Raw genomic sequence first — 23,138 nt, 5'->3', positions numbered from 1 at the left:
CCGCAACCGTATTATAACGCTTTATTCAACGCCCAGTCGGCTAACAACTCTGCTTTGGCTGCTGCACATCCGTGTTTAAAAAAAATATATATGTATCGTACACAACCTCTTCTCTCCGGGGAAAAATAGTATCTGCAATCTCGCGAGGTATATTCAGTTTCTCATTGAACGTTCGACTTAAGGCTAAGGGTCTCAATATTGGTAGTGAAGGGGCTCGGAGGTCTTTGGTTTCAGTTCGACGTAATGGGAATAATCGAGCTGCAGGACCACGAATCGATTATTTACAAAGGCCCTCTTAAAGGGGTAAGCGTTTCCGCGGAATAGCAGTGGGCAGAGGGGTGGCTTGCCGGCGGCCTTCGCGGTTCCGTTGTCCGTGGCGTCCCACAGGTCGATCACCTGACACCCCGCCGGCCTGCAACAGAAAATATTCACTGCTGTGTTATTCGGAGAACTTGTTTGCGGGGTCTGGAACTGTTTTATTACAGGTTCGCGAAGCCGAAGCACAAGGGTTCCTCCAGCACCACGTAGCCGACGTGCATGTTCCTCAGAGTGAAGTACACCGACGCCACGTCCTTCCTGCTGAAGATCTCGTACACCTTCATCGTTCGTTCCCTGAAACATACGACTGGTTGGTCAGCACCAGAGGACACGCGTCGAGAATGGGTCCACAGTGGATGCACCTCATCTCCTTGCTCTCGTAGTAAGGGTTGTTGATGATCGGTCTCCCCGTGGAGAGCATCAGGTTCGCCATCAACGACATCTTGCCCGCGAACACCGCGTGCTCAGGTGTGTTGCTCTTTATCCACTCGAACAGCTCCTCCTGCTCGATGTTGCTGTACTCGCCTGTAACACACAGAAACGCGACTAAACGATGAACGGAGGCGCTTAGCGTTAACGGAGGAGGAAGTTGTTACCCATGATGCTCCGTTCCTCCCGAAGCCTCTCTAATCCGTGATACGACATCGCAGATATAAGCAGAAGGGCCAATGCGGTCTTCATCAAGTTGTTCTTCAGCCCCAGCTTCTCCAAATACCTGCTGGCGCAAACCGTGCCAGCTATTATACAGAGATGGGGATTCATGAACAGCTTCAATCTCATGATAAACGCTGCCATGATGATGAAGGCGCCGGTCTGCAGGCCGTTGTACGCCAGGTCCGCGTCTATGCACCTAGGGTAACCTTTGACTCTGTAATTCCTGTACCAGAAGTAGATCGCCAGTATCCCCGCGAGCACCGCGCACGGCAGAAGCAGGGTCTTCGTGATCGCCTCGTAGCTTCTGTACGGCAGGAAATCGAACTCCGCCGAGCAGGTGTACAGCATCGTGTGGAAATCCTTGTAATCGGTCAGCTTGGCCTCCAGCAGATTGTAGACGTGCGCGTCGTCCTCGGACATGAACCCGGAGAACGACTTCAAGCGCCTGGTGCTGACCACCGTCACGAGAATCTCGAAAACCGTTCGCAGCTTCGGACCCATTAAACTGAACAGCCGGTCCGAGTAGCTTAAAATACTGCTGGTCAGCAACAGACACAGGTACAGGGAGTAAAGCAGAGGGGTGCCGTCGATGACGCTCATAGCCATCATGATGGCCCAACCATGCGTTAGACAGACGCATATATAAATATGGTTCGGTATCACTTTCATCCACTTAAGTATCAGCAGTGCAATGATCTGCGTGGTGAACACAAAATGGGAGAACTGCCAGCAGCACAGGCCGATTGCCGTCAATACACCTATTTTCTGTAAGAATTGCATCGCGCGTTACCCCACAGAGTACAGCTCTCTACAGTCATGCTCCATCGATCCTTTCAACGCACCAGAAGTAACTGCATTGTACGCAAGTCTTGTCGAGCCTTCCTGAGCAACGCAGTCAGCGTGTACATTTGGCAAAGTATCACAGGGTACGCGAAACTCTCGCGCAGCGGCGGTGTCCACTGGACACGGGTGCACTCGTTGTGATTGTAAAAGAACAACAGCACCGCGATTATACCGCTGTTTATGCTGTTACCCAGGTACATGGAGTAATAGAAGAGTATAGCTGCGGTGAACACAGTGCTAAACCAGACAATCTCTAAGTAAAAATATATCGGGACACCCAGGCCCTCGCAGCTGGTCACCGGTGGCGCGCCCTCTCCTCTTTCTATCTAGAATTCATCCCTTTCTACATATACGACAGATACAAAGCCTCTTCCAAGGTATACAGAGTCGAGTGGCAAGGAATTATTCGAGGCAGTTAATCCCTCAAACACTAGAGCCATGACTTTCATATCTTTGCTGAAAAATCATTTATGGCTCTGCGATGATTAATAAAGGTAGTTTATGATGTTCCAGTATCGCTAGTTTCATTCAATGGTAGATTAGATGCACAGAATACGAGAGTCACGATGCGATAAGACCTGCTTTTGTATCAACGGAGCCTCGAACAACTATTACAACCGAAGAACGCAAGGTGCCTGAGGGATTGAGTGCCCCTAACACTGGACTCTGTATATAAATGTAGCAGAAACGGGTCTCACTTCCCAGCACTGCTTTATCGATACGATTCCCAGGTCCCTGGCGCAATGATAAAGAAACCCAGCTACCAACTGTAAACCATTAATTCTTATTCTTTCCTGCTCTCACGTGCTAACCGATGGAAGCCCACCAATCGGGGTACGATACCTCTGGCAACAAGCTATACTTTCTACTCGCGTCGATAACATTCCCGTACTCGGAAATGTTATCGTAGCTGACCTTCCACAGCCCTTCCGCGAACGTCTCCGACGCGGCGATCGTTTTGTAGTAAGAATAATACATGCCCTGAGGAGGAACAGAAGGATGAAACAGCCATACCTGGTGCCTTCACGCCACTATCGTGGGCGTTTCAAATTCCACCAAATATCCTACCATTTCCGTGCGAAACGACATTTCCCTCTCGATCTCGGACAGGTGGGAGAAATGCCGGTCATTTTCGAAGAGCGTGGACACATGCCACCGATGGAAAAACCCGAATGCCAAGCCTGTCGCAGAAGGTAAGAGAATTTTATTAAAATCCGAGGAGACAATCGGAGGCACGGCTTCCATTTAGTAAAAACAGGCTCCTACCTATCACATTCACCGCGAATTTGTACAGCATAGCATTTCTACGATGAGCTTTCTCTACACCTTTACGCTTCCTGTCACTCTCCGCCGCCATCTTTGAAAATCGAATAGAGGAGATCACGTGATCACGCGAACGCTCTGCGCGCCAACGTGCGCGCGGTTTGAAAGTGTCTATGATCCACCCGAAATCGCCTTCTCTTTAATCGCTCGTTGCATCGAGAATATCATCCCCGAGGCGCCAATTTTGGCGTCGATCTCTTTGGGAAGCATGAACGTGAGCGGAGTAACTGGATTCAGGAGTACAGCATGTTCAGACAGCACTGATTATATCATTCTTTGTGAGGGAATTTTGAGATGCTAACCGGGCAAAATCGAGGCTCGATAAATCAGAAATCTGACAGAGAAGAGTGGCGTATATTCAAATACGAGTAAAAATCGTCGAACAGTGTGCTGTGGCGACAAGTATGTCAATCCACGCGATAGAATATTAACCGAGACACGACTGACAACTTCGAGAAGTTTAGCGTAATTGTAGCGTAACTTCCTTCGACTGTATCGAGTTTTAAAGAAGTCTGATCGCTATCCTGACGATTTCATACATAGTTTTCCAACTGGGAACTGTTTTTCTAGCATCCCAAATGTTAGAGTGAAAATTTGAAGCGACTGTATAGATTGAGTTTGCTTCCAGTAGCCTCAGGTTAAGCTACAAAGTAATTTGCATTCTAATTTGTATCCTTGTCTCCTGTGAAGCTAAGTTACTGAAAAAGAATTCGATAAAGTTGAACTGCCGCGGAGGGAAATGACTTTCCCTCGAGGGAAACTGTTATTACGGCCCTGGATGCGCGCGTATAGCCAAGCGTGCATTGGCACTCCCGCTATCGATCAGTCGCGTGCTAGTCCACCGTGACATGGAGGATCTCCTGCTGCAGATCGTCCGGGAATCGAGCAATGCGAAATTACAGAATTTACGGAAATCAGCGCAGGAAGCGTATGGTGAGTAAACTCCACGTGCTCCCGCAAAATCAAACACCACGGGTTCCTTATTACCAGGAAACTCCGACGGTAGCTACTCTTATTCAAAGCCGAGTGGCGTTAGTCACTCTCGCTTGACATCCCTCCACCCACCATCAATTCATTATTTTCCAACCTATTATATCATAAATTCTGTTTCACTTTAAAACTGTCCTTTGACTGCGGTTCCCGCGAATTGATTAAGAATTTACTGTGCAGATTTCCTGGATAAGCAGCAGGGGTTGCTACGCGATCCACCCCACGAGCTGCGGGCGAAATGTCTACACACCTTTCAGCTAGCATTGGAAACGAAGAGGAGCAAATTCGTGGCGTTCGGTCTGTCGGGAACACATGTGGGTATTCCAGCAGGGTTTCGACATTCCCTGTGTCGTGTACGTGTAAAGAACGCATCCGCTGGCGGGAAGGAACCTCGCGATAAAGCGAACGATATCAGCGAGCAGCTGTGACATTCTGAACGGTGCGCGACGAGGTGTTGCTCGCGGTTTCTACTAGCCTTACGTTCAAGGAAAACGTATAAATAATCGAGCTTCTTCGAAGAATATTCCTTCCGTCAGGGATCTCAGCTTTATTCGATGTATTTTTTTTAGAAATTTTCAACTTCTTCGAGAATGAAGTTTCTCATGATTAATAGGACTTGGTATTAATGTTCGTTCATTTTAATGCAGAAAATGTTGAGGGACGACAGGTTCCAGTCTCCCTACGAGCCGGAGGATGACTCCCTCTGGCTGCCCGCGCAAATGCTGCACGCGATGGGCTCCATTCTGTCCCAGTCGGACGACACACAGACGGACATGCTGAAAGTGAGTCCAGAGGAGATTTTTTAGGAAGAATCGCCGGTAATGCTGCGTACTTTTTTCAGGTTCTGTTGCAAGTAGCTTGCTCGTCTTACTGGACGATGAACGGCCGCTTGATAATCGCCATTCTCACCACCTGCTGCGAGGCTTTCGAAAATGGGAACCAGGCGGTGAGGACCGCGGCTCAGGCTGCGACCAGCCAGACACTGCGATCCTTTTGCCTGTTTTTAGGTAATTCCGTTGAAAACGCATGCTTCTAATTGGAGTCCTTTGCGGCGGGCAGCTTTGTTAGCACAGCGTGTGCAAATATCGCGCGAGTGCCCCAGCCGCTTATCAGCCACTCGATCGCGTAGTCAAACAGAAGTTTGATCGATAGATAGCACGTTCGCGTGCTGGCGGAATGCGCATTGCCTAATTGCGCGATCATTGCTCGATCTGCCCTCGAGGAACGCGAGACTCGTCTGGATTCCTGCACGAACGGGTGGTAGATTAAGCAACGTTTCTGATCGCAGACGAGGAGTGCCAAGAGATGGACGAGAACGCCAAGAAGAATAAGAACGTCTGGGAAAGGGGGGTGTCCTGCTTCAACGAGGCTCTGCCGATACTCCAGTACATCTGCAGCAAGCTGGACGAGGCTCAGAAGTAAGAGGAGAGGAGGCGGATTCCGCGCGGCGCCTGCATCGCGTAATTCTAGGAAAAACTGTTCCAGCAACGGCAGAAATGGTAACACGGTGGTGTTCCTGCTGGAGTGCCTGCACACGTTGATCTCGTCCCTGCCGCAGAAGATCCACACGAACACGCACTTCACCACCTTCCTCTGGCAGAAGTTCTGCCCGGCGTTGATAGCTTTCCTGGGCACGCCGAGGGTGGACAAGACCTTCACCTCCAGAGAAGGGAAGGAGAGCGAGGTTGGAAGAGGATCTGGGTATCTGGCTACCTCTTTGAGCTTCGATAGCCACCAGGCGAAGACAGTCTACAGGCACGTACACTTCGGACGCTGCAGCTGACGTAACGCTGCTTCGACTCGTTGAACAACTCTCGAAATTCTTCTATCCGCAGCATCGGAACAGAGTTGGTCCGTTTAGTGGGTTGTGTGGGTCCCCTGCGGCCTGTCCTCGAGTCGGTGTTCCACAGAATGCTGCTGTACCCGCCGCCCCAGCAGCGTCTGGAGCCACTGAAGGCGTTTAAGGAGCTGCTACGAAGTCCTAGCAGAATAGTCGACTTTGCTGGGCCGTTGCTGGTGGAGGAGGACAGGTGCAGCCACATTCAGAGCGACATGGCGCTGATGAGGCTGTAAGCGATCGTTTCACCGAAGGAGGTCTCAAGATTCAGAGATGAATGTGCTCGTCTTGCAATAATATTCATTTGCAACAGGGCAATGGACTCCATCGAGGAGTCGACCACTGGTGGATTGAGCATACTGCACGCGAGCGTTTCATGCGTGGTTGCGATGCTCTCTGCGCTCCAGGAGCTGTGCGAGGGGAAGGCCATTAATCACACTTACACGTGCGCGATCAATAGCCTGTACGAGGACCTGGAGTCCTGCGACTACAGAGGGCCCCTCACTTACCAGAGCATGGCGCGGCTGCCGAAAACTTACAGGTAAAACTTTAAATTGGCTGTCAAGACGAAGCTTTAGCACGAAGCTGTGACAGCTCGAGTAATTGCCTTGAAACCCTGCATCGATCTTTCCAGGGAGCAACTGGAGCTGATGAAGAAGGGGATAGGGTCCGACTCGGACTCCTCGGGCCACGGACCATCGGAGGACGGGGACTCGACGGACACCGAGGGCCCTCAGAACGAATCCGACGAGGTCCAGGAGGAGAACAGCTTGGAGGACAATGAGTACGCGATGGAGAACGAGAGGGAGAGGCTGAGGCTAGAGAAGCTCCCCAAGTGTCTTCACGTGGGTCGCCAGGTGGCCGACGAGTGCAACGTGGACGTGGAGAGGCACAACGCGAGGAAATTCGTGAAGACCCTGAAGAGCGACCTGATTCCCATGGTGCTGAGCCTGAGGAGCAACATAGAGGTGGACGAGGCGCTGCAGAACTTCGCTTCGGAGTATTGTCAAGGTAGAAGACTCGTGTTCTTGGAACGTAGGAATGCTTCGGTAGAATGCTTTAGGAATAAATAATGGGACGCGCGCTACATCCTCAGGGGTCTTCACAGCCCAGCAGAAGATCCAAGAGCAGACGGACATCAGCACGGACTCCTGTGCCCTGATCACCATCATGAACGCTGATGGAATCTACCTGGCCACCTACGCAGCCTTGCTCCTCAATCTCAAGCTAATCAGGATCCATTACTACCACGAAGAGAGCCGTCAAATTCCCATCAGTGAGGTAAGTGCTAATCAGCTTCGACAGCTGTATGGCCTCCCACATCAATCTCCATCATTTTCAACTGTTATCATTGAATCCTTCAGGAGCAATTCGTAGAAGAGGTGCACGGGTCAGGAGTTCTAGTCTACCTGTCAGCCACCTGGCTGTCTGAACTCTATCAGCAAGTGTTGGCTTGCAATCTGCTCGAAAAATGTGGCTACAATCCTCATTATACAGAAAATAATGCTTTGATAAACGTTCTCACTGGTAAGACCCTTTTCTGTGGACAAACTAAGTCCTGTGAGCTCCGAGGGTTAATTTCCACTGGTTTTTTAAGACATCGACGGGATTCCTGGTAGCCATAGAGGTGGGCAGGTGTTGTCTGACTACATAAGGCTCGAGAAAGCTCAGCTATCTCGGAGTGAACCCACGCCGGAAGCTGAGGCTGGTGCCAAGCTCTCTAGAAGGGTGCTGACTTGTTGCTGGGGAAGCATGATGACTGTTCTGACGACCGGGCTGAATCCTCCGAAGGAAGAGAATAATAAGGGGATCCTGAGCAGGGATGGGGGCAGAAGGGGCATCAGGGACACAGTTGTCCTGTCCCTGGAAGGCCTCCACAAGGCTGCTATCCTTAGTAACATCCTTGGTCAGTGACGTTCCTGTAACTCGTCACTTTCTAAGGTACACAGTACTCTGCAATTATTTCTACCGCTTGTTATACAGGTCTGCAGAATCGTTGCGGTTCCATCTTTGCTCTGCTAGCTAAGGCAGCCTGCACGGAGCAGTCACTGTCGAAGATCACTCGAACGAAGGACGTTCTACGTCTGAAATTGCAGAACAGGGCCACTAATATTCACACTTCTCATGCTCTGAGCATGGACGTGCTTTTGGGCAAGGGTTTGGAACTTGGCAGCCATGGCAGCGATTGCTGGCCCCACGTTTTCACGTGAGAGATTATTAATTCATCCTTCCACTAATCACGTTCAATTTCATTGCAACTATACAGGAGGCATTTGTTTGTTAAAAAGATGTTGCTTGTATGTGAGCAAACTGGAGCACGATTTCTTCGGGAGGAACCAGAACCCATCGCTACCTAAGACTCAGCAGAAGAAAGAGAAGAAGGAGACCTCCAATGGAGACGTGAAAGGGAGCCAAGACAGACTTAGGCTCAATTTTAATATCACCGATGAAGAAGAGACTTGGTAAAGCAGTATTTTCAAAATCCTTCCCAAGTACACCAGCCAAAATACTCTCTACTTTCATTCTTACAGCGTTGACGTCTACAGTTTCCTATCCAGCCCGTACACACAGAACCCCAGTTCAGACACCATCCCAGAGATCATTCAGGAATCGAACGCAGACAGCCAATTCAACGGAATCCTCCCGGCCGACTACGCAGCTAAGATTATCTGTGTCTTGTCCCAGCAAGTGGATAGGCTGTTCGAAAACGCTGCGTTGAAGCTGAACCTTCGAGCTCTCTGCTTGTTTCTGACAGCCCTGTGCGAAGCCAGCAAGGCTCAGCTGTTCAAAACCACAGACGGTTCCAAGGATAACAAGAGATTCTGGTGGAGAAGGAGCAAGCCCAGGGAGAACGAGATGAACGTGCTACTGCTGGCTCGACTAGGGGAAGTGATGTTGAAGTGCGTGAAGAGTGGAAGGCCTCTGATTCATATAATGAGGGTGAGACACTCCTGGCGAGACCTTTCCAGCTTCAAACGCTCAAGCTGCCGAAGTTAACAGCTTCTTCTATTCTTTTTTAATTGTTTCCCAGGTCTGGAGCATCCTAGGCCCGCACTTTATGGAGGCAGCTTGCCACAAGGACCGCAGCATCTCCAAGAAGGCGGTTCAATGCATCCACGATTCGATGGCAGCTCTGCTGAACGAACAAGTGGAGCTGCCTCACTTCCACTTCAACGAGGCTCTATTCAAGCCTTTCGAGAACCTATTGTGTCTGGAGCTGTGCGATAGTGACGTGCAAGACCAAGTAGGTCACCCCCTTTCTCTCATTCGATTTGAAATACCAATTTTCGATCCCTTCGATTTAAATTCAGGGAGTGGTACATTTATTTCCTGCCAGATCGTCAGCTGCATCTGCGAGTTCGTCGAGACCAACCGAACAGAGATCCGGTCTGGCTGGCGGCCTCTCTTCGGGGCGTTGCGAGTAGCCTCCGTCGGCAATTCAGATTCCGTGGAATCAGCGCCCCTGTTGGAGGTCTTCCGGGTGTTCCTCTCGACGGACAACACGCTGGTGTTCGCCAACGCGGCGCTAGATTGCATCCTCTGTCTGCTGAGGCACGTGAGAGGCATCGGGGACGTGGAGGGCCACCAGGACGAGCAGGATCAGGTGGACGTGGCCGAGTCCAGGCGGATGAGACTGTGCGTGGAGAGCCTCAAGTATCTTCTGAGCTGCAGCGACATTCTGGCCTCTATGTACGGCATGCCAGCCTGCCCGATCTTCCACTCCGCTCAGAGAATCCAAGTCTCCACCATTCCCCAGTACGTGGACCCCGCGATACCCAACGCCGAGCTCATCAGATTCGATAAGCACGCCGAGTCGATCCAGGAGACCATACCTGGGAGACCTCACGATATCCTCATGGACCACGTCCACACCATCACCACCCTGCAGAGCATGGACAAGCCTAGTGGGATCCTCAGGGTCTGGTATATCCTCATCGAAGGTCTCGCGAGCGCCACCATGATATGTCCGAAACGGTACCAGCCCCACACTTTGGAAACTCTGTTCCACCTGCTGAGAGACACCCTCAACGTCCCTGGACCAGCGTTTGGCCTCTACTGCGTGAATCACCTGCTGCTGCCCATGGTGCAGAATTGGCTGAGGAAGACGTCGAAGATCTTCAGGGGCTGGGATAACTTTGCTCCTAACTTTAAGCAGTGCTGTGGCCTCACGACGGATCTGGTGGTGGATTATTTGACTCACTTGCAAGGTGATACTTGTTGGTTAGAGTGGGATGCTTGAAGAGGAAGGATTTGAAAGGGATATTGATTCCTTGGTTTTAGGTCCAGAGGTTATGCGAAACGACGCCCATCAGCCAGCGACGACGCTGATGTTGAAGCAACTTTTACTGGTGATGGCCGAGTGCGTCGTTCAGCCCACGGAGAGCATAGCTCGTTTGGGCTGCGCTTGCATCAGGTGAGTGCTTCAATCAAACCCTCAAGAATCTTCCTCGAATTAGACTAAAAAAAAGTAGACAGATCCATCGAGCTATGAAAGTATCTCAACACCTACAATGACACCATAAAAGAACAGTGTCAAAGTCCTTTAAGTACACTGCACCGATGACTCAGTATCAAATTAAGATCACTGGCTCGCAACGAAGGCACCGTCATCACCTTCAGTGCCAACTCGAATTCAGACTTCCAAACTCCACCCAGATCTAGCTCCTCCTATCAGTGGCGCACTCAGGATTTAATCTTGAGGGGAGCCGAGTTGAAGGGATGAAAATATTTTTAATGCAAATTCAGTAAAATTCATTAGGTGATTATAAAAATTGATTTAAAGAATAAAATCCAGTTTCTTTTCTTCTTACAAAACCCCTTCTTCGGGGGGGTGCCAGAGCCCTTCTGGGTGCGCCACTGCCTCTCTAAATCCAACCATAAAAAAAAAAGATGGAGAGGAAAGAAATCAAACTGACAATGAAATAAAGGAGGCCCAGTGAATATCCACCGGCGTCCAAGCTATGCCCGTCGATGTTCAAAGCGCTAGGGTGAGGGGGTTCGCGAGACTGCTCTTCCAGGGCGAGGGGGGAGGATGTGAGGAGAGAAAGGGTGAATCATAGCGCGGAGGTTCGATGGAATGTACATCGACAGAGGTTAGATATATCGTCGTTACGGGCGTAGCGTGAGTGTAAGATGATAACGAAGCTTGACAGGCTGTCCGGTGGGATAAGGTAGCCACCGACACTCGACACCCCTGGAGCGTCGTGCCAGCGACACAGACCGAGGCGCGCGCGTGTGCGACCCGCGCACACCGGCAAGGATACCCTCCGTCCTCCTTTACCTCCGAAGCAAAGGCTGTACCCATTCGCGCGTTTTCCCCGTATTAATGCACAGTGTACATCGAGCCACGTGTAATCCAATCCCGGGACGGGGTCGATCGCGAGGTATCGATGTACAGGCGTGCGCGGAGTTTAAAAACGGGACAGGTTCGCGGGCAGATCGCTAGGCCTGGCAGTGAATGACGAACGGGATCCTGCACTGAAATCCTAGCAGTCACCCACTCCTGGTAGCAGGCCACTTCTCTTGAACGCACCGGGCTGCATTCGTCTGTCTCGTTACTCTGCTCAGGCGTACTCGGAGAACGAGATCTGGGTTACGTCTGTAGGAGTTTAGGAACGGCCTACGGTGCGAGTGTGGCACATAGGTGGCGCTCCTTAAGTAGAGTCCGAAACGTAGAGATCTCGCGGAGTCAACGTTGGGGGAATCGGTTAAGGCGGCTGACCAGCGCGCAGTGGATCCGAAGATCGCGGGTTCGATTCCCATCGCTGGAGGTTTCATTTTTCTTCTACAGGTCTGAATACTTTCAGCAATGCATTGGTGTCTGAAGGAGGTTTGGAAATGTAGGGATGATTTTTTCTGGTCATGCATTCTAGTTAGCTCCCAGGATAAATAATTTCTGATTAGAAGGAGAAAATTCGATGCGAAGGTAGATGTAATCCCCATAAAAAAACTTGAAAAAAGTAAAAAAATTACAGCAAGTACATGAAGTCTCAAATAAATCACAAAAGAATAGAAGATAATAATAATTAGCATATAAAAAATTTGTGAAATCAAAATGAGCTGCAAGTACATTAAGATGCTTTCCAACTGCGCTTAAGATGACAACTACATATACACAGCTAAAATGCTGTGTTCGTACACTCCACCATTACCCATATCGTGGACATTTTAATAATGTGAAGATAAAATGTAACATCTTGACATTTGCCTAGATGTCCGCGGCCTGGAAGTCAAATACTTGGCGTCGAGAAACTACCGCGTCTCTAGAAAAATCCACCACTCTTCTGACTCCACTTATATTCGAAATCTGGTCTGCGCAGGCACGTCCTGGTGAGCAGCGGGCCCCTTCTCACCCCAGAACAATGGGAGGTCTGCGGTGTCGCCTGTTACCGCGCCTGTTCGAATTCCCTGCAAGAGCTGCACCAGCTGACCATGGCTTTCTCACCGAGATCCGAGTCGTTTTACGGTGACGTTGCTCAGGTCATGGTTGCAGCGCGACGGGACGCGACGGTGGAAGAGTCGGAACGGCTGAGACAGCTCGCTGCCCAGGTAAGTCCCCACTTCCCCACTGTCGTTCCTCTATACGCCCGAACCTCTCTGTCTTCTCTGAAGGAAAATTCTACCTCACTTCTGGCTGTTTGACGTTCGTGCGTTCGTTGTGCTTGTTTTCGTGTGCCCCCGCATTCGCCACGAGCTCTCAGCTGATTGTGAGACGTGTCCCCACTCGGGCATTAGCATGCCGATCCCTCAAGCGAGATCTCAGATGATCGATCCCTCTCGCGTCCTCCCTCGCGCGCCCATCCGTCTAAATTCCGCCGTTCCTCCCGCGAAATCGATCGACCTACCCTCCCACCACCCACCCCCATCATAACAGACGACCGTGACCGCGTATTCGGAGTAAAGCCTCCACGGCGCCGATCCTTTGCTAGAATTCGATACTCGGAATGCAGCGTGTTTCGAGCGAGTGAGAGAGCGTTGCGCACGTACAGAGTAGAATTACTATTATCCGGCAAACATTTTTGAGAAAAAAGAGAGAGAGACACGTGGTGCCCTCCTGACCTGACTTGCTCCCAGGTGAGCCAGCTGCGCGAGGTATTGTCTGCCGTGAAGAGGCAGAATGCGGCCTCACTGCCGACCACACCTTTCCAGGATTCGATGACCATTGAGACGACACTGATCGACCAGCACACTACCTCCTACTCCGTCGGTTGTAGGCAGCACACGACACCCCTCGATTACACTAACACTACGACGAACACGGGCCCCCATTGGCTCTAGCCGCCCACGGTAACTCACGTCATGGATTTTAAGAACGATAGGAAATGGCAAAGAAACAGACGAACGAATGTGTTACCACGCATCGGTTCCTCTTAACCGTGGAACCGACTAGACGAACGGGTGAAACGATGCAGGGAATCGCCACGGGAGGGTTGAATCTCCGCGCGCGCGCGCCCGCGACAGTGACCGTCGACGATCGACGATCCGTCCGCGACGTTGGTCGTCGTCGACAGGCCTGCCATCGGTCCGCGCTCCTCGCCACATCGATTCACTTGCAATTACCGCTTTCTGCCTACGGAGAGACACGGCTCCGCTAATTGGATACCGTTCCAGCACCCGCAAATCGCGACCGTAGTCGACTAGATCACAGAATTCTCTATTTTATTTGCATTCGTCGTGCCTCGCGATTCGTTGCGCTTTGCGTGTGTTCGAGCTTGCATCTGTATGGCTGATATGGCATATACGGTGGCTTGGAATCGAGTGCCCGGGCGTCGAAGCTGGATAGCCTTTAAAATAAAGGGGACAGCCGGCCTCGCGCGTTCCCTCCCTCGAGTTCTATGCCACTGCGCAGCGTTGGGACTAGATGGGCCGTCCGAGTGCCCGGGACGGAAGCCTCGGGCGACGAGAGATCTTTGTACGATGTTAATTGTCAACGCGATCGTATTTTTGTACCGCTCGATGCGTTCCACGCACAACTGTGTCGAAATACAGACGCTTCCATTTATAAATGCTGATTGGTTCTTGTGTTGCATCCCCCTTTTTGTCTTTCTGATGATCCTTGACCGGCCATCGCGACAGGAAATTTAGAGGGACGGGGAGGAATCGAAGCGAGCCTGTCGACGCTGAGCAAACCAAAACGATTGGCGACCGATCACCTCGTTTAGATGTTTTTTTGCACTCGCTGGTAGAAGGCACAGGTCAGGCTGCAGAACCTCCTCGACGAGGTCCTTTCGCGGCTGGTCCCCGCCCGAGGAATCCTTCGGTCGCTCCGACGTACCATCGAACGGCGACTCAGGGATTTCGAGGCAATCCACCGAGTACAATCGACTCTTTCGACTCTCGAAAGAATTCGGCAAAACACACGCGCTCCGTAGTGATTCGATTGAAGCAACGAAGGACCCCGTCGTTGGCCGAGATATCATTTTTAAACTCAACTTGGCACGGTCTTGCGTATCACCATTAAAATCCATGGCTTGGGTCCATGGCTAGAATTTCACTGTCACATGATATGTACGTGATGAGATATACGACACCTACTTCTAGAAGCTGCAGCTTTCGTAGAATGCACACCGTATTTACTTGTCGAGAGCGAATCAATCGCGTTAGGTCGAGCTATAGAACCGCCGCCGATAACGATGTACGATTTGTTCACGAACCGAGCGACCATCCTTAGTCACGACATTCACGATATCATTGCAAGGGGCTCCGGGCGACACCCACGGTTCCTCTTGTAGCTTCTCGAAAGGGAGGTACGTGATATGAATCGACAGAGATGAAGACGATGAGCGGAGAACGTCTAGGAAAGCTTCGAGAATCTACAGAGGATCGTGGGGTGTGTAGTTTCCGCTGGCCCCTTCGAGAATAAAACATTCTTATGCTCGTCCCTTCAGGTGTTCCTTCTCGAGGAACAACGTGCCGAGGAGACTGCAAGAAAATCAGACGAAAGGTCCTACGTGTTCCTTCTGTACCCACCCTCAGTAGGCTCCACCCTCAACCCTGATCTCTATATCGTGAGGGTTCAGCTGAGGGCACTGGTGGTGGGTCTGCTGGTCCATCAGATGCTTCTTCACTGTATCGCCAGTGTCTTCTTGCAGGGAACTGACTCGTCCTTTCCCAGGTAGGTATTGTAGCGACATTGGAGAGAGTTTTGTGCACTCTAGAATAACAGATCTACGTTCCAGCTACTCATTCTCCAAAGAAATCATCACGTGCACCCTTAGAATGAGAGTAGAACCTGAGATAGCACTCGATTGTTTTACAAACACTCGTCATTTGTATTTCATACACCTTCAAGTACACTTTCCCTCCCTTCAGTCACACACGCAACAGTGTACACAAGCCATGCAGAAATTTTTCATTCCTATGAATCCTTGTTTCCACCCCAACTTCTAGCTTATCGCACGTGATACCACACTCAGCGTCATCATCATCGCCAAAAGCCTTCGTCTCTGGCTACCTCTCCTACCTGACCAGCCACCACGTGGACATCTTCCTCTCGGCACTGGACCTCTCCTACGTAGCCGCCCTCAAGTTCGACTGTCGTCCAGGCCTGAAATTCTTGGTCCAGAAGGTAGCCAACCTCCACCAACCAGCGAACCTCTATCGCCAAGCTGGAGCAGCTTGGACCATCAAGATCGTCACTCTGTTCGAGCTGTGTCTACGCGAAATGGAGAACAGCCAGGCTACCCTGGAAACCGTTAAATCCTTGCTGTCCTCAAGCCCCGACGACAGGGACTGCTCCAAGGGCTCCAGCTTGCGACAGCTCTCGAAATACCTGAGACAGCTGCGCACCACGTTCGAGGAACTTTGCGAGAGCTACGTGGAGGTGGTCCTGGACGAGGATGGGAGGCACACGAAGGTGGACAGCTTCTCCGAGAGGAAGATATTCCTCCTAGTGGCGCAGCCAGACGATTACCCGGAGATCACAAGAAAGGAAGTCATCAGTGACAGAGTCGTAGCCACTCCGGCTCCTGTGAGACCACCAGCAAAGAAGCTGGAGGACGTAGAGAGCGCAGAGGTGGCAGAGAATCCAGAGGTGCAAGAGGACGTCGAGGCCTACAATCCGAATCTAGACGACGAAAGTGGGCTGGAGGAGCTGGGACCAGAAGTGGAGGAGGACACGAGGCCGTTCAGGCTGTCTGACCTAGCAGTGGAGTATTCTACTGACTCTGGCCCGCCGTCGGAGCCGGATACGGATGACTCCAGGCCAGTGTCCAGGCTGGGCTCTGTTACGGAGAAGATCGTGTACCCTGATCGGTCAGGCAGCACCTCCAGCGAGGGTTACATCGATGGGAAGTACAATACCAAGACACCGGCACCGCCGCACCTCATGGACCAGGATCATCTGTTCTACAAACTAGGCGCCATTCGAAGGACTGACTCTGCGGACTCCTTCGCGACGTCCATGCAGGACGAGAAGTCAGGGACCACCAGCCTGATACTCGACGATGTGCCACTGTATCCCAGATCGAGGCTGGAGAGAAGGAAAAGCGACGCGTGCTTGCTGTCCCGTCGGAGTTCTCTCAAGTTCGTCGTGCCCAGCGAAGTGGAGGACTTCAAGAGATTCTCCCGTTTCGATCCCAGCAGGTGCAGGTCGGTGATGGAGCTGAGGAAAACTAGGGGAGGGTCCACGGTGTCCAGCTCGTCTAACGATCTTGAGATGTCGCCGCGAGTTTCCTCAAAGATCGAGGAGAACGAGGAGGCCAGCTCCTCCAAGTTTCTCGATAATATCGACGAGCTGCTGCGCGATTACGAGCGGAGCAAGAGGGGCTTCAGGACTAATCCTTTCTTGAAGGACGAGGGGGAGGGGGCCAGCGGCGAGGGCCAGGAGACTCCGGCGCAGGAAACGGGCTTTCAGAGGAAGACTAATATTTATAAAGACAGCGAGGCGCACAGGAAAGCCTGGGCAGAGACTCTCAGCACCGTGCTGGATTGGACTCTAGCTTTGCCGGTGAGTTTCGCAAATTTTTAACACGCTCCGTGATTTATTGAGGCAGTGATTCCCAAATTGTGGGTCGCGAAGTGCTTCTCTGGGGAGTCAACACAGTTAGTTTTAGTTCGCGATTTTTAGCACTTGTTTATCTCGATTATTAAGTTAGAATTATATTCTGAAATACCTATTTTTAATGTGTTTTTTTTACTGTATTAAATTTACCTTACCTCGTACGGGGGACCGCAGGTTATTTGAATATTATAAGAGGCGGTCGCGACTCAAAAATGGTTGGGAAACACTGTATTAAGGGGACCAGGCAGTCGAAAAATCGATTTTTTTATTGCATTTTCCGAAAGTACTATTTTTTTTTAATAAAATGCCGCTTGTTTTATATTTAAAAAAGGTGAAGCGGTAACTTATATTTGAGATTTTCATAAAAAAATTATAAAGTCGCGGATTTTCAGATCGTGTTTGTGCGCTACTAAAAATCCGCGACCCTTTAATTTTTTTATGAAAATCTCGAATTTTTACGGACCATATAATAGGTTGCGCGGGAAATGGCACATGTTTTATACACCCTGTAATTTGTTCAAGTCTTTCTGAGCCTCTGTTCATTCGCAAATACGGCAAAACCAAGAGAAAAACAGATTCGAGGAAAACGCGTTTAAAGTTTTTGCGCAAAGCCGACGCTATAAGTTACCGCTTCATCTCTTTAGCTGCCAAAACAACAATTTTCCGAATTTTAATATAAACCAAGCGGCATTTTATTCGGAGAAGATAGTACTTTCGGAAAATGCAATAAAAATCGATTTTTCGAACGCCCAGTTCCCTTAAAGTTTCTAGATTTCCGCGAGCTGTGAAAATTGGGAAATTCTTTGCAGGACGATCGATTGACTCCCCTACTCCCGGTGTTTGTGAGCGGTGTGCGAGTCCTTACGAGACACGCAGTGGATCAGGTCCTCAAGCAACGATTGTCAGCCCTGTTCCATCGGATTGCTGTTCTGTACGAGCTGACGAGCAATTAGGGACAGCTTCGATACATCTGGGAGCAGATGTATTTTCACGAGTCCTTTTGAAACTTCTTGGTGCTCGCGATACCTTCGCGTAATTGTGAGGAGCCAGCCTGGCGGGCACTGAACGTAGGTCTCTGTTTCAATCTACTTGCTGATGGCTTTAAAAACCTTCCGAGAGATCACCCTTCATTCCATCGAAGATGCCAGCTTCTACGTGTATGCGAAAAGCGAGGACCCTGCGAGAAATATCATTGGTTCCAGTCAATAGAGGAACGAGTCCTCCAAAAAAACCTTAGACTGATGACCAGAGTCAATCCCTAGATAAGAAGAAGGAACGATGGCAAGTTCTATTTCAGGGAAGAGCACCGACTCAACAGTCTACATTAAGAACTATCCTCTTAATTAAACCTTCATCCCCAAACGAGGGGAGGAATCCTCATAAAAATGGACACCAGCTTCGTGGTGACCAAGGCCAAGGTTCATTTCACCATCCACCACAATTGAAAGAATTCACTGTGGAAGTAATATCTCCCGCAGTGAGTCCCAAAGGATCCGAGGACCCCAGATTCGTCCAGAGCGATTAAAAGTCGCGTGCGCATGATTGACAATAGTCGATCCTCGACTCTTGCAGAGGGGAAAATGAAACGTTGCCCAGTTTCCATCGAGGAGGCGTCGCCCGTCTCCTAGTTTCGCGCTCAGACACGTCGACACCGAGGGACAAGGATTTTATTTACGATCCCGCTCGGCACGCACATCTCTCGATTCTCATTTTATGCTCTTTGCGCTTAACTGTAGTTTGCGGTCCAGCTGGCGGAGCCCGATGTACCGGGATGGTTTCCCTTCGCCGGCAAACGCACGCAGCCTCCGCGGATTTCGCCAGCTGGAACGGTTTCTTCTCTGTCGATCTGCCAAGCAACACTCGAGCTTTCGATGGGGATCGTTTAATCGGCAGCAAATCCGGCGCTGATTCTTGGATAAGGGCTGATTTCTCTTCTATCTCCAGGCTTTTAGATGTCTTCAGTGGCGCGGATGAGGATTCTCTGATGGGGGTTGATACTTCAGAGGGGATTTTTCAGCTACGAAGGGGGAAAGAAAGGGTATTAGGCCTGGGGGTGGTTTGAGTTTTAATCTTCTGAAGGGTTAAGGATGCTTCGAGTCCAAAAATACTTGAAGAGAGCACAGAGTCGGTTTAAGATTAGGGAACTGTGTTCTTTGACGCTCAGTCACAAAAGAAAGTGTACTTTAAACGTGGCGTCTGAAATATCGACGAGCAATCAGCGAGAGTCCTCTAAATCTATTTCGTTTTCTCAATCATCGAAACTCTATTTCCTTCCTCTATCTACCTACAACTCAGCTGATAGACGTATCCAAGAATTGGTGCAAATTCTATGAAAGACATGACGGCTTGACTAGCGAGATAAGAGCTTAGAAGCGTCATTAATTCGCGTAAACGATAGGATTTCGAGTGAAGTCCACGAGATAGCCAAAGAGATTGGACGCGCGGAGAACCGTAGCAGACGCGAGAAACTAACGACGATAATGTTATATTTTATTGTAAATAGTACGATTGCCGGTAGTGCATCGATAGAGACGATTAACGAGAGAGAGGGAGAGAGAGAGAGAGAGAGAGAGAGGGGGAGGCTAGATATTTTTATCGTTGATTTACACGTTCCGATGTTTAGCGAGCGACTCAGCCACAGTCGAGACGTTCTCAGTTTTATTTGTCGCTTCGATATATAATATGACACGTATATTTTGTATATCGTTTGTAAGGTTGCGGGGGTAAAGAGGGTTACAATTATCGAGCGTTGTATAAATCGGCTATTATCCCGCAGGGAGTCCACCGTTCTGTTTTGAGTCTCCATCGCGCGCGTTTTAATTATAATTATTGTTGACCGTCAGATCGTTTAATGGAAGGAGGAGACTGTGGGAGGGGTTAATAATTGATAATAAAACGTGCCTACGTAGATCACACTGTTCTTTCGATGACGAATCGACACCACTCCAAAGGCTGATCACTCTGGCCCGCGTGTTACGAGAAACGGTATGAACGAATGAAACGTGCATTTATTACAGATCGCTGTGGATGTATTTTAAATTAATAACGACGGGTAGGCAGATGCAGACGATCGATCACTACCATCGAAACTGTGCGGACGAGGAATGTACGAACGTTGAATAATCAGTTACTCCATGTTAATAAAACTGTACGATCAAACGCGTGGCATTCAAGTTGGCGAAGGTGGACCCGGAAAATTTGATAAAATTCTCACTCCCTATCCTTCGTACCTGTCGAGTCCCTTTAAATTAAAATTCTAGGCAATGTTTCTCCAGGAAAAGGTAATCAGACGCGACTGTTCTCTAATATTTATCAGCTTCCACATACTCCATGAGGAACAGAGTTCCAAAGGATTCAGTTCAATTTTCTTTAACAGGGATAAAGAAACGGAGTTTCACATAGGCAGTGACGCACCCAGAGACGGGGCTAAAGGGTCATGGCACCTCCAAAGAAGGGGCTTCGTAAAAAGAAAAGAAAACAGGATTTCATTCTTTAAATAAATTGCTATAATCACCATTAGATAAAATTTCTTAAAAATATTTTTACCCGTTCAACTCGGCTCCCCCCAAGATTAAATCCTGAGCGCGCCGCTGCGCATAGGGTTCCCCACGAGTTTTCGATGGATCCCGCGAGGTATCGAAGCTGTCGACTGTTTCCTGCGAGACGAAAGGCATTTCAGTTGGTTTTAACGGGCACAGGAAAGGGCGGGAGACTTGTCTGCGGTCGAGTCATCCTCGTAAAGAGGAAAGCTTACGAGCGACGGCCGTCTCGGCTTATTCCATGCTTTTATTCTTCTGCCCCGGCGTCCCATTCGTCGTGGCTGTAAACATCAGCGAGGAGGAAGCAGGCGAAGTCGCCAGAAAGCGTTTTATCCTCGGGGGGAGATGGCGCAACGCGGGGAGAGCATAATTCTTCAGAGAAAGTCTATGCGCGGATGCATCCTCCGTTTTCTAGAACCCCTTCTCGCCGCCAGTCTTTCGCCATTAATTTTCCAGGTCTTCCGAGACGGGGAAACCAACGATGCGATCTTACAACACAGATGATCCTGTTTGCGAAAAAGCTTAGCGTTTGGAATAAGATTTTCGCAAATTCTCCGCGCAGATCTTGTGGAAGGAAGAGAGTACCACGATTAAAGTCGTGGAAACGAAGATGTCATTCAAAAGTTGCTCCAACCTCCTCATTACACCGTCGATTCTAATCGCGAAAATTGCTTCTCCGTCTTGTACACGTTCCATGACAGCACAATCGCCGGATTATCTATTAATTCCTCGTTTCAGACGGCAATTTTGCTTGGAACTCGACGTTTAACTAACTTTCTACTGATCCTTGGATATCATTCCCCAACGCAATCCCCCAGGGCTATTAAAAGTCCACGAAAATTACCCTGGAGCCTGATCTGGGGACTGAAAAACAGATCCTCCTGTGTCAATGCATAAATCACATTAACGTTCGTCGGAAATTTACTAAAATTTCTCGAAATTTCGAAGGTTTTATCTTACTGCACTGAAATGGTGGAAGCAGAACGACGTTCCTGTCTGCAGAAGATCGCGAGAGCGCAAGGACACCGAAACAGGGTGGATCGCTAATAAAGGGACGTAGGACATGAACCGTGGACGGAGACCGCAACTATCCATCCGTTCGTCATTGCCAGCGTGCTTTAAATATTAAATAGAGCTCGCTGCGCCCTGAAAAGGATTATCCATGCCCTCTGTGCCGAGAGAGACCACCAGGCCTCTGTGGTTTGCCCCCATGCTGCCAGTCGGATGAACATTTTTCTACGCGAACCTACTAAAACGGATCCGCTCCATCCTCTCGCTAATGACAGCCTTCTTTCGTCCTCGATCTTTCCCCACCTCTCCCTGCAATCACTCGCGTTAAGAATTCAGAATCCATGCGTTTCAGGCTCAAACGATTAAAGAAATTAATTTGCTGTTCGAAGGGTGACGCGCCAGGAGGCTTCCAACAGGGTGAACGAGGGGGATTCAGGAACCTGTTTAGGCAAGATTTTATTTCATGGAAAATATCTGTGTATTTACAACGTTACATGTCTCGCGCTGGCTCGGTTTACAACCGAGTCCGAGTTCACAGCTCGGTCCCCTCGAATCGACGAGTCTGAGGGACCGAGGTCCTTGCTTAGACTTTCTCACGAGTCTATGCCTCGCTCCACAAGTCACTGTCGTTCTTATTTTACCAAACACTCGTCACTCGCGTCCTGATCTCGATTCCACTGAATACCGACAATCGCGTTTAAACGGACTGTGCTTTCGAAGCAACTCCGACCACGTCCGAAGGACGCATACATCCCTGAAATCTCCTTCAATCTGTCCTGCAAGAAACACTGAAGAGTCCCTATGCTGAGCTTCCTCCAAACCTCCTTCAAGCCCTCGAACCACGAGGCTTCCCCCGTAGATATCACATTTATAACACCGGTGCAGTTGCCCACCCTTCGCGAAACGCCGTGCGAACTGTGCTTCCATCGAGTCCAAGCGTCCTGCTGCTGGGATCACCTCAGTAGGGTCTCCAGACGTCGTTCCTCTGCTCGCTTTCCTCACCCAGGACCCCGATCTCCAGCCTGTTGCTGCTGATGGTCAGGTTGCTGCCAGCGATGGTGACCTGCTCGTCGGTGAGGTCGCCGTGCAGGTGCAGGTGGATCTGGTTCTGGTTGACGGTGCTGTACAGCTGGGGATAGAGCACCATGGGCGCCGGGCTGATGTAGTTCTGGCTGGGGTTGTTGTAGTAACCCTGGTAGTTAGGGTTGTAGTTGTGGGAGGCGACCGGCACCGGCGTGGTAGGCCCAGGCGTCCAGGAGCCGTAATGGTAGCCTGGGCTGCCGCTACCTGTGCCACTGCCAGCGAAGATATCCGAGTCGCTGGACTTGCTGGGTACCAGGGGCAGGGACGTCGACGACGTCCCGTGTCCCGGGTACATGGGCACGCAGTTCGGCGTGTAGGTGTCCTGCTGGCCTTCCGATGGAAGAACTGCAAGATCGACATAGGGACTTGCTCGATGGTGAGTGGTTCAGAGCCGGGTGCAAGCTGAGGAAGCTGAGGTTGGTGTTCGGGGAGAGTGAAACATGTTATTCGAAGCGTTAACCTTTGAAGGAACCGACGGAAGCTGCTGTGGCAGCAGGAGATGCGAAGAAGCAACGGTTTTGGAGATCAGAAGATGGTG

At 50.2% G+C, this 23,138-nt stretch overlaps 3 protein-coding genes across 7 annotated transcripts in view; 1 reads left to right on the top strand and 2 right to left on the bottom strand.

Moving 5' to 3' along the window:
- Window positions 1-4: 4 nt before the first annotated feature.
- LOC143375182 (C-mannosyltransferase dpy-19) lies at window positions 5-3,200 on the bottom strand. Its single transcript, XM_076824040.1, has 9 exons — window positions 3,082-3,200; window positions 2,884-2,996; window positions 2,659-2,796; window positions 2,514-2,582; window positions 1,815-2,141; window positions 915-1,737; window positions 681-843; window positions 484-612; window positions 5-412 (listed from the first exon to the last, which is right to left on the bottom strand). The coding sequence occupies exons 1-9, from the start codon at window positions 3,170-3,172 to the stop codon at window positions 193-195; spliced, it is 2,073 nt and encodes a 690-aa protein (XP_076680155.1). The 5' UTR covers window positions 3,173-3,200; the 3' UTR covers window positions 5-192.
- Window positions 3,201-3,788: 588 nt separating this feature from the next.
- On the top strand, window positions 3,789-20,126 carry LOC143375076 (brefeldin A-inhibited guanine nucleotide-exchange protein 3). Of its 4 annotated transcripts, none has more exons than XM_076823816.1 (22): window positions 3,789-4,071; window positions 4,309-4,442; window positions 4,776-4,910; window positions 4,970-5,135; window positions 5,417-5,546; window positions 5,599-5,883; window positions 5,964-6,197; window positions 6,279-6,506; window positions 6,600-6,976; window positions 7,074-7,246; window positions 7,330-7,492; window positions 7,563-7,871; window positions 7,949-8,171; window positions 8,254-8,427; window positions 8,497-8,905; window positions 8,997-9,209; window positions 9,303-10,173; window positions 10,247-10,379; window positions 12,286-12,514; window positions 14,854-15,080; window positions 15,356-16,913; window positions 17,777-20,126. In XM_076823816.1, the coding sequence occupies exons 1-22, from the start codon at window positions 3,987-3,989 to the stop codon at window positions 17,918-17,920; spliced, it is 6,600 nt and encodes a 2,199-aa protein (XP_076679931.1). In that variant the 5' UTR covers window positions 3,789-3,986; the 3' UTR covers window positions 17,921-20,126. The 4 variants fall into 4 exon arrangements, with proteins under 4 accessions (XP_076679931.1, XP_076679933.1, XP_076679932.1 ...); XM_076823818.1 differs by having other exon boundaries at window positions 7,062-7,246; window positions 8,512-8,905; XM_076823817.1 differs by having other exon boundaries at window positions 3,790-4,071; window positions 5,614-5,883; window positions 7,062-7,246.
- A 1,822-nt stretch (window positions 20,127-21,948) lies between these two features.
- Window positions 21,949-23,138, bottom strand: part of LOC143375561 (uncharacterized) — a 31,132-nt gene continuing 29,942 nt past the window's right edge. For both annotated transcript variants that reach the window (XM_076824799.1, XM_076824798.1), the window contains one exon: window positions 21,949-22,945. In XM_076824799.1, the coding sequence (XP_076680914.1) occupies window positions 22,476-22,945 (470 nt within the window). In that variant the 3' untranslated portion in view covers window positions 21,949-22,475. The remainder of the gene's footprint in view (window positions 22,946-23,138) is intronic.

Source organism: Andrena cerasifolii, chromosome 12, assembly GCF_050908995.1.
Source record: "Andrena cerasifolii isolate SP2316 chromosome 12, iyAndCera1_principal, whole genome shotgun sequence".
NCBI lineage: Eukaryota > Metazoa > Arthropoda > Insecta > Hymenoptera > Andrenidae > Andrena > Andrena cerasifolii.
This window is presented reverse-complemented; position numbering and strand designations above follow the sequence as displayed.

Excerpts from the sequence above, each read along its gene's own strand:
- LOC143375182 (XM_076824040.1), bottom strand. The coding sequence starts at position 3,172 with ATGGCGGCGGAGAGTGACAGGAAGCGTAAAGGTGTAGAGAAAGCTCAT. Across the intron at positions 2,997-3,081 it reads ATTCGCGGTGAATGTGATAG|GCTTGGCATTCGGGTTTTTC; the intron begins GTAGGAGCCTGT and ends CTTCTGCGACAG. Across the intron at positions 613-680 it reads TACGAGAGCAAGGAGATGAG|GGAACGAACGATGAAGGTGT; the intron begins GTGCATCCACTG and ends CGTATGTTTCAG.
- LOC143375076 (XM_076823815.1), top strand. The coding sequence starts at position 3,987 with ATGGAGGATCTCCTGCTGCAGATCGTCCGGGAATCGAGCAATGCGAAA. Across the intron at positions 5,136-5,416 it reads ATCCTTTTGCCTGTTTTTAG|ACGAGGAGTGCCAAGAGATG; the intron begins GTAATTCCGTTG and ends TTCTGATCGCAG. Across the intron at positions 10,174-10,246 it reads TTATTTGACTCACTTGCAAG|GTCCAGAGGTTATGCGAAAC; the intron begins GTGATACTTGTT and ends CCTTGGTTTTAG.